Below are 10,418 nucleotides of genomic sequence, written 5' to 3' on the forward strand. Positions count from 1 at the left end.
GCAAATAAGGGCTTGTAATTATTGATAGGGTACAAAAACACACAAAACAGAAAAAAATGCACCTTTATTTACAAATAATATTTTGTCACCATACATTGTACTAGGAACATAATTTAAATGTTGTGATAGCCGGGACAAACGGGCAAATAAAAAGTGTTGAGTTTTATCTGTAGTAGCATTGTTAATTTTAAAACTATAGGGGATGGAATTGGAGAAAGTGTATTTTTAATTTTTTCCTCATCTTTCAATATAAAATGCATAAAGTAACAAATATCACTCCAAAAAACCTAAATTGTGGCAAAAAAATTAAATATGGATCATTTAGGTGTGATAAGCAGTGATAAACTTATGGCCGAATAAATGGGAGGAACGCTGACAAGTGAGAAAAGCTCTTCGCGGTAAGGAAAAAATAGCCAGTGGCATGAAGCGGTCAACTTGTTATCTTAAAGAGAATCTGTACTCTAAAATTCTTACAATAAAAAGCATACCATTCTCTTCATTATGTTCTCCTGGGCCCCTCTGTGCTGTTTCTGCCACTCCCTGCTGCAATCCTAGCTTGTAATTAACAGTTTTAGGCAGTGTTTAAAAACAAAAGACTGTCTTCTAACCAGAGTATCATAGGCTGAGAACTAGCTTACTGTGTGATTCATGCAGAGCTTGGAGAGGGTGTGTAAAGCTTCTGCCAATGACAAGCAGTGCTGCACATTCCACACATTCCAGCCTCAGCCGACAGAGGAAAGATGATAAGATTTATTACAGAGACAGTGCAACTAGAAAAGGTTTCAGTAAGACAGACCGCATTGGAACAGGTATAGGAACTTATAGGATAGAAGAAATAAGGCTCAAATTTTTGTTACAGAGTCTCTTTAAACTGGACATTTTTATGCATCTCGTTTGAGTACTCTTGCCACTAACAGGTCGTAGTGGTGCATCCTGTCATGGAGGGTTGGGTGGTTAATGTTAGGCGTTGTGGGTGGGGGTTTAAGGTTAGGCGTCACTAGGGGTGTCTTTTAAGGTTTGGATTCAGTTTGTGTGTGTGTGGAGGGTGTTTTTTAAGATTGTGGATCAGTGGGGAATTTCTTAAGTTTAGGCATCGATGGTGGGAGGCGGTTAGGGTTAGGCATCGGAGGGGGTTGGTTAGGGATAGGCTTTATCAGGGGGTGGTTAAGCATCAGTGGAGGGAGGGTTCTCTGTGAGAACAGGGTTAGATTTAGCTATATTAAAATATTAGTAAATTTGGTATCATTTACCAGCATTTTACTTTCAGAAATTACACTGCAGAATAGTAGAAGATCTGTAAAGTTACGGTTACTGATATTCTAACGACTATTCAGAGAGCCCAAATTTCCAGGCACCCTTTTTGCATGTTAGCAGTAGGCATATACCCAAGGGAATACTGGGTAGCTGGTTTACATTATGAGGGAAGGCACTGGCTAATCAGAACACACAGAGAATGAATATATGCCCTACCAGCAGTCACAGATTTGCCCATAAACACAACTTTCTGAGAGAAGTCCCCGTCACATCCCTAGTTATGCATGCCAAAAAGATTTAATAAGAAAAAAATATTTTATCATTCAAACCACACTGGTCCTTTATATCCTGGTTTCTGTTTCCTTCATATTAATATTCGAAATTAAGAAATATATCAATCTAAAGGATGGGAATAAAGTTTAAAGTCAATTGAACACATTTTTTCAGTAGAAAAATGCATTTACTTAAATAGATCTTGAAAGAGGGACACTTAAGGAAGAAAGGGTTCCCCCAAAGAGAGACTGACCCTCCAAAAGAGAGACATTTGGATTTGGGAGCTATGCCTCTCATCTATATTACATTGAGGAAGTAAGAGAGACAGGATCCCCCCAAGAGGGACAGTTGATAGCTACGGATATGCCTCTCATCTATTTTACAGAGATGATAATAAAATACATTTCTTACTGCTGGGCGCATTACAAGAAAAGACAGTGCACGGTAAAGGAGCACACTGCTCTGTAGTAGATGGGCAGCGTACAGCAAGCAATGTTACTAGGAATCTCTGCTATTACTGGCCGCTACATCACTGACTGCAGCCGCAATCTGCAGTAGAAAATTTTCGTGTGACGTCACTAACAAGCGCCATTGAACGAATGACTGTCGCTGGCATCCGTAGTCTTCGCCGCTCACTACCATAGAGATAGCGGAAGTGGCCTGACAGGGCCTTTGTGTTCATCCGCTGGGAAGATGGCGACCGCTTACGTGCAGCAGTTCAAGAGTTACTGCGAGAGTGACAAACAGTGGCGAGCCAGAGAGGAGTTCATAGTGAAAAATCTGGATAATTTCCGAGGGCACAACGAGATGGACAAATTACTGGCCCTGTCCATGGTCTGGTCCAACCACGTGTTCATGGGATGCAGGTATATACAGTATAGTGCTTCATTGCCTGGCATTTGTAGGTTAGCTGTTTCTGGGCAGATCTTCTCTTTTGTGTTCTACAGCTGAAAGAGACCCTGAATACAAAAATTAAAAATGGAATACGACTCTTGCGCATGCATGGCCCCTCCGTGCGCCAGTCTTTATCACTCACTTGTTGTTGTGAGCATTCTGTGCACGCACAGTTCTCAAGAAATAATGTGTGTGCAGAAAGCTCACAGCGATGGGCGCGCGGAGGTGCCCTGCAAACGCAATTATGCACAACTCTTCGCGAAGTCGCTTGGCTAACAGGAGCCATTAGTGGAAGAAATGTGGGAGCACACAGGGTGCGGAGGGACCTTACGGGCTACAGGGGCAGGAGGAAGCTCCTGATAAGTTCATATTCCATTTTTAAGTTGTCCCATTAAACAGCTCACACATGTGAGTGAACATGATGTAATGAGGATTTTTGAACCGGAACATTCAGATTCTCAGACCTGTTAGTTAAGTGGATCTGAGCACCATAATCTTGAAAACTCCCACTAATACTATACACATGATGCAATTTCCCGTCAGAGCGATGGGTCGAACTGATAATTTCCGACATGACTCATCTGTTCCCGATCAATAATGGAATGGATTTTTTTGTTTGTTTGCAGTAGCAATAATAATTCCAGTATTTGTAGCGTGCTTTTTTTCCCATCTGACTCAAATTGCTTGTGAGGCAGCCACTAGAGTGCAACCAGTAGGCAGCAGCAGTGTTAGGGAGTCTTACCCAAGGACTCCTACTGAATAAGAGCCGAGATTTGAACCCAGGTCTCCTATGTCAGAGGCAGAGCCCTTGACCATTACACTATCCAGCCACTGTGATCTGAGAATCGATTGGGAGATCGGTCATGCTGGAAATTATCGGTTTGACCCGTCAATCTGATGGGAAATTGCGTCGTGTGTACTTAGCATGAGGGAGGATCGTAAATTGTGTGGGCATTTGGGGAGCATTGTGCGTTATAATTTACTTACCTTCAGGGGGCTGCTCCCTAGCCCACCTGTCTATAAGCTGGCCTACATCTTCCTCTGCCGCAGATGAAGTAAGGACTTGGCCATGGTGATGTGCTGCAATGCATGCTGGGATGGAAGATGTCCTTCAATGTGAGTACATCTCCCAGTTGACATCAATTTACTTAATGAAGGTAAGGAAGTGCTTGCTCCCCCTTCCCCCCCTTTAAGTCCTGTAAACACTTGCAGCTGTGGTCACTCACAACAGTTGTTCAGTCTTCACTCCTGTGTAGCCACTCCAGAGAGCAGAACATGCTGAACTGTGTGTTTGTATAACGATCATTCCAAAACTGCTGGTTTGGATGACCATAAATAGCGTATGGACTTAAAAGAGGAAATGTAACCAACGATTGAACTTTATCCCAATCAGTAGCTGATACCCCCTTTCCCATGAGAAATCTTAACCTTTTCTCAGACAGATGATCCGGGGGCCCTGTATGGCTTATATTGTTGTGAAACCCCTCCCACGGTGTGATGACAGTACCTAGGTACTGACAGCATACTGTGGGAGCCTTGTTGGATTGTGGGAAATAACAGCTGTTTCAAACCAGGTGTCACCTGTCGCCACTGCCGTGATTTCAGCCATGGAGAGGGGAGCACGATGGGGAACCAGAGGAGAGAGGGGAGTCGTGGGCTCCCCGCGACGGAGTCCCGCTGTCCCGCCGCTCCCCTTTCCTTCTATCTAATCTTCCAGCCTGCGGGGAGAGGGAGGGGAGCAAACTGCCTGCGGGGGAGGCTCACTTATTCGTGGCTCGAGTATAAGCCAAGACCCCCACTTTGGGACCACTTTTTTGGACCCAAAAACTTTGCTTATACTCGAGTATATACAGTAGTCTGCCTAATATGGTCTGATTTGCAGAACAGGCTGACAAACGAGTTAACAGATCCTATCCAGATTGTAAGCTTAAAGTGTGAACCCACTCTTTTTCTAGCATCTTTTCTATGTTCACATGATAAACATATTTTTTGTTTACTAAATAATGTGTTTCTTGTTCAGATACAGCAATGAATTACTGCAAACAGTTTGTTTAATGGCAAAAGGGATTCATATAGAAAATGCTCCACATTTTACCACAAGGGAGGAAATCATGAAGCGGGTATGTATGTGACAAACGTGTAATAGCATTCTGTATTTATGTAGACTCTGCTTCGGGGAGGGTGAATAGGACCTAAACTCTAAGGGCTCATTCACTCTTTGTGCGCTTCTTTCCACTTTTTTTCAGTACATCATGTTACAGATGCATGCTGGTAAAAAAAAGCGAAGAGAAGCACACTGGTGTGAATGAGCCTTAAGGGCTCTTTTCCACCACGCGTTTTTCAATCTAATTTTCAGATTGCATTTGATTTGCTGATCACTAGGGCATCACCATTGACATGTTAATTGTGGTGTCCTTTTTCTAAGAGTGCAATTTGATATTTTGTCAATCACACTGCATGCAGGCTTTTTTTTTTTGCATTTGGTTTAAGATAGTTAAACCCCTCCCCTCCATTAAATCGGATGCTCGATTGGCTGCCAAGTCATCAGATGTATGGCAGCCTTAATTTACCTTGAAACCCTCTGTTCGTCTGCCAGGGATGGGGCTATGCTTAAAGAGACTCTGTGACATGAAAAAGATCCCCTGGGGGGTACTCACCTCGGGTGGGGGAAGCCTCCGGATCCTAATGAGGCTTCCCACGCCGTCCTCTGTCCCACGGGGGTCTCGCTGCAGCCCTCCGAACAGCCGGCGACAGACCCGACTGTCAGTTCAATATTTACCTTTGCTGGTTCCAGCGGGGGCGCTGTGGCTGCTTTCGGCTCCGAACTACACGGAAATACCCGATCTCAGTCGGGTCCGCTCTACTCCGCAGGCGCCGGAAACTTGCGCCTGCGCAGTAGAGCAGACCCGACGGCGATCGGGTATTTCCGTGTAGTTCGGAGCCAACAGCCGTCAGAGCGCCTGCACAGGAGCCGGGAAGGTAAATATTGACGTCATCTTTCACAGAGGGCTGCAGCGAGACCCCCGTGGGACAGAGGACGGCATGGGAAGCCTCATTAGGATCCGGAGGCTTTTCCCACCCGAGGTGAGTACCCCCCAGGGGATCTTTTGACGTTACAGATCCTCTTTAAAGTGGTGCAGCACACAGGCACATGTGGAGGCAGAGCTTAGCGCCAGTCTAGGGGCAGAGCTTCGCTTGGGTTTCCGCTACTCCATTCAGGCCTCGTTCACATTGCTTTACGTTTGCTTTTGTCGTTTTTGGAGGGTTTTTTTTTTTTTCTCCTCCTGGTGCTCGGTTGGGTGCTGCGGTTTTTGTAACGCGCTTTAATAAGCGCTTTTTCAGAGTGCGTTTTTTTTACTCCCTGGCACAATTCAGGAAGTGAACTCTTTGACCTGGAAAAGAATACAATGTATTTATTCTTAAAAACTCAATCGCTGCACAAACTATTGTGTGAGTGTTTTGCGTTTCTCCTATACCTTCCATTGAGGCAGAATCGACCCAAAACTGGCCCACGCACAGCTTTGCTGCCCCCACAGCGCACGACCCGCACTGATATGAACATGCTCATAGATATTCATTGCACAAGCGTTTGGCAGGCGATTTTTAAAGTCGCCTGCGTGTGAAAAAAGGCCGAAAACTCCTCGTGTGAACGAGCCCTCAAGGTGACTATTGTGGCACCCATTCAGGGCAAAGACCGGCTGCTCACATGTACCAGACAGACCTCATTGCTGCACAGCCACCCGGCATCAGCATCATGGAGTACAGAAGACACAAGTGTGTTGTGGATCTTCGTCCCTGTGGTCATCCGGCTATAGAAACTTCAAAATAAACGGAGCTCCTGGCAGATGCAACTTGACGAACTGACTTGAATGCTGCTGCTACAGAGGCAGACCCTCCGATCCAACAGCCACCTGGGCCCTAGCACCATTTAGCAGCTCCTGCGACTTGACGTGTGCTGAGCCTGGTGGCTGATGGGATCGCAGGGTCTGCCTCTGTTGCGGCAGCATTCAAATCAGTGAGAAAGGAAGTTGCTTCTGCCAGGAGCTCAGTATCTTTTGAAGTCTCTGGAGCTGGACGACACTTGCGTTTTCTGCACTCGGTGCTGATGCCAGGTGGCTGTTCGTGGTGTGTTGAGGACGTGCAAGCAATTTGTCTTTACAGCCCACCAGGCAGTACACTTAATACGGCCCCCCTGGTTCTCACTAGGTTCTCACGTTTGTTGCCTTGCCTTTAATTAAGGTCTGGGTATAAATGTTCAAGGTGACATATACTGTATATATTTTCCTTCCTAGGGATCACCAGGCTAAAGCAGGCTTGAGCTGAATAAAAACTGATCTAAACAATTGTATCCTCTGCCTAAAAATGACTTTTTAGAATCCCACAATTTTATTTTCTTTCTGTTAAAAGCTGAAAAAGTATGTTTAATGTTGTATTGTCTCAGCTTTCACACAGTCTGACACAGTTCTAAGCCAAAATCTATAGACCAGTGATGCTTTTTATCGACCCCCTGCACTCAGAAGCTTTTTTTATGACTGTAATGCCTCATCTGTGATGGTTGGTTACGCTAGTCAGAGTAGAGAGAAAATGTCTCTTAGAGCCAGTGCAAAAAAAAAGTGCTAGCGTAATCGCAAACGCTCAGTGCTTTTTAAAGTGATTTTTCAAAGCGATTCTAGGGATGTGCCTAGCGATTTTGGAGCGTTTTGGTGTAGCGTTTTTAATGTTTTGTTACAGTAGAGCTGTAACTGAGCACCTTCTGTAACAAAAACACTTGGAAAATTGCTCTTTTTTAGAGCTTTTCAGAGCGATTTTCCACTTTCCTTAACACTGAAGCTGAATCACTCAGAAATCGGCAGAAATGCTGCAGGACCTGCGTTTGCGTTTGGGAAAAAAAATCACATCACTCTCGTGTGGGATCCATCCCATTCAAATACATTAGCCAAGCGCTTTTCAAAGTGCTCAGAAGCATTCTTGGTGTGGACCAGCCCTGACTTGAATGTAGCAGTAGGGTAAATGGTATCATCCTGATTTAAAACTTCTTGCTTTGACTTGAATGTTTAACCACTTGCCGACCAGGGCTTTCTGCATTGATCGGTGGTGCGTGGGCTCTCCAGCCCGCAGCACCGATCAGGAGTGAGCCTTGGCGATCAGACTACCCCCCCCCTTTTTTCCTCACTAGGGGGATGTCCTGCTGGGGGGGTCTGATCGCCGCCGGCTTGCTGTGTTTTGCAGGGGGGGACTCTTCAAAGCCCCCCTCCGCAGCGTTTTCGGCGCTCCGTCCCTCTCCCTCGCTCCCCCTGTGAGCTTGCATTGAAGGATGGGCTTCAGCCTATCATATGCCGGCGATCCCCGGCCAATCAGAGGCCGGGGATCGCCGATCTGCCTTACGGCGCTGCTGCGCAGCAGCGCCGTATGATGTAAACAGCGGGGATTTCTTCCCCGCCTGTTTACATTTTGCCGGCGAGCCGCGATCGGCGGCTCTCCGGCTGTTCACGGAGACACCCCCCGTGAACTGACATGGAAAGGTTTCCATGGTAACCCGCAGACGACCAGTTTACGCCAATCGGCGTTAGCTGGTCGTCAAGAGGTTAAAGCGGACCCAAACCAAAATTTTTTTTTTATTAAAAATATTTAGTTGCACCACTCTGACACATACAAAGATAAATAAACACTCCTTGAAACCTATGAGCATTTCAGTGCATGCTTTTCACCCTTCTCTTTGCATAACTAGGGTTATACAGGTGGCAGCCATTAGCAATTCCTCCATTGCCGGACACCATCTACTCCACCAGTTTGCCGGAAAAATCCCGGCAATTTGAAAGGAAGGGAGGGGTTCCTTCAATAAATGTAAAATATTTTATATTTGTCATCATGCAGCTGAAAAAAAGGCTGTATTTAATATTATAATTTAGAAAATAGATTTTATTTCTGAAATCTTGCATTTTTAATTTGGGTCCACTTTAATGCTTTCAGACAGAAAAAAGAACAGTCTAGTTATTTGTATGCTTGGCATTGTACATACATATTTATCTTATGTCACTTTAACATGTTTTTAATAAGTGTCTCTTTTTCCCACTTTCTCTTTAAAACAGAACCAAACGTCCTGATGTGGATTCAGAGGAGTCGCATTCTGCCACACTATATGGAAGATTAGTATTTATTTCTGTGAGAGCCAGCAATTTTTAACCTTTGCAGCTACAGACACTGTTCTGTGTGTAATACTATGAATTTCATTTAGATATTTTTTTACACATTTTACTGCATTTTTATACAGCCTGCAAAGCCTTTGTATGATGTAGTATGTGATTCGTCTGATCATGATTTTATAAGTGATAATTCTTTATTTGCCATTTAGCATGTAAATTCAGTGTAGAAACTGAAAGTACTTTTGTTGATGAAATAAATGTCTTATGCCAGCGTATGAAAAACAGAAAAATTGTGAAAGTCTTTTTTAATTATATCATACTGAAGGGGGAAACATGAACTGAAAATAAACTGATGAGACAAGAAAAAACTACCTATAGTAATAATCCTTTTCTAGAACTTTCCTGGAGTCCCAGATTAAAATGTACCTGTTTCTCTTTTATTCATTGCTGCACTTTGTTTATTCTGCTCCCACACAATACTGTATTTTTTCAGACCATAAGACGCACTTTTACCCCCAAGTAAGTGGGGAGAAAAAGTTATTGCGTCTTATTTTTGAACAATACAATTCCGCCGGCACCAGGATCTCCGTGCCCATGGACACTGCAAGCCAAGCGCCTCTGCTCTTGCTCTCTGCATGTATATCTGTTGTTGCTTTCTGGCAAACACAGATGGAGAACTTCTGTCTTGCACTGCAAGTGAAGATGCTGCTCCCCACTGACAATGCTATCCGAGCTTAATTAGCTCCAACACTCCTGTGGGCAGGACAGGTCTTCCGTTTCTTAGCCAATAATCTTGCTTAACATTGCCTGACACTGCAAGTCAAGCCGCTCCCCATTGAAAATGCCACCTGCGCAGTAGAGTGGACCTGAGGGGAGGGGGTGTGCCTGCCTATGCTCAGACCATACTCCACACATTGCATCTAATTGGTCTGCATGGATTATCATCCATCATAATAATTAACGTCGCCAGGACTTGTGCAGCAGCAGGATAAGCCATATACCGGCTGTATACTGCGCCCAAGTCTCCCGGCGGTGATTACATGTGTATGCCTCGTGAGCCCATGCCTGCAAGCCTTTACTCTTATGCAGTTACACTTGCTGGCAAAGCTATTCCTTACTTTGGCTTATCACTGCAGACTGCATGGTTAGCAGCTCACTATAGGGCCTCTTTCATACTGTTTTTTTAAATGTATACACCTGGAAACTCATATGCAAGTGATTTGCCACAAAGCTTCACTATAGCATTTGAGCTTACAGTGTTTTAACACACTACAGGAATGATTTTTTTATTTGAGGGGGGCTGGGGGCACTGCGTTCAAATGTTGATAGGGGAATGTATTTGTGTACTTTTCTCCTATCATCAGTGCTGTTTTTGTTTTAATGTGTAGATTTTTACAACTGTGTGAAATAGCTGGAACACACTAGAGCGTTTAGGGACTGCTTTCCATCGCTAGCGATTTCCCTAAATACTCTGTCAGATTCCACTAGAGCAATTGTGATTAGGCAAATTGCATTTGCAGGACATGCAGCATTTTGGGAGCGTTCCCATTCTAATGTATAGTATAGGAACAGGGAAATCGATCCCAAAGTGCTACCACAAATTGCAAGCAATTGCGCTTTGTAGTGGGGTCTCAGCCCATTTATTTAGCTTCCTTCTTCTGTAACTAACACAAGCCTATGAGGAAGAAAGTTAACATTGAAATACTTACCTAAAAAGGCTCTGGATGATCTAGAGCAGGGGTGTTGAACTCAAATACAAAGTAGGGCGGAATTGAGCTCTGGGACCAAGTCGTGGGCCGACCTCAATGTCTACTGGCCACCTTTCTCCCTTATAAAGTTTCCTGGTGTCTAATA

At 44.5% G+C, this 10,418-nt stretch overlaps 1 protein-coding gene across 1 annotated transcript; it reads left to right on the top strand.

The window, feature by feature from the left end:
- Positions 1 to 2,180: 2,180 nt before the first annotated feature.
- CDKN2AIPNL (CDKN2A interacting protein N-terminal like) lies at positions 2,181 to 8,854 on the top strand. The gene is made up of 3 exons (XM_068273006.1): positions 2,181 to 2,393; positions 4,442 to 4,541; positions 8,511 to 8,854. The coding sequence occupies exons 1-3, from the start codon at positions 2,221 to 2,223 to the stop codon at positions 8,523 to 8,525; spliced, it is 288 nt and encodes a 95-aa protein (XP_068129107.1). The 5' UTR covers positions 2,181 to 2,220; the 3' UTR covers positions 8,526 to 8,854.
- Positions 8,855 to 10,418: the final 1,564 nt, after the last annotated feature.

Source organism: Hyperolius riggenbachi, chromosome 3, assembly GCF_040937935.1.
Source record: "Hyperolius riggenbachi isolate aHypRig1 chromosome 3, aHypRig1.pri, whole genome shotgun sequence".
Classification (NCBI taxonomy): Eukaryota; Metazoa; Chordata; class Amphibia; order Anura; family Hyperoliidae; genus Hyperolius; species Hyperolius riggenbachi.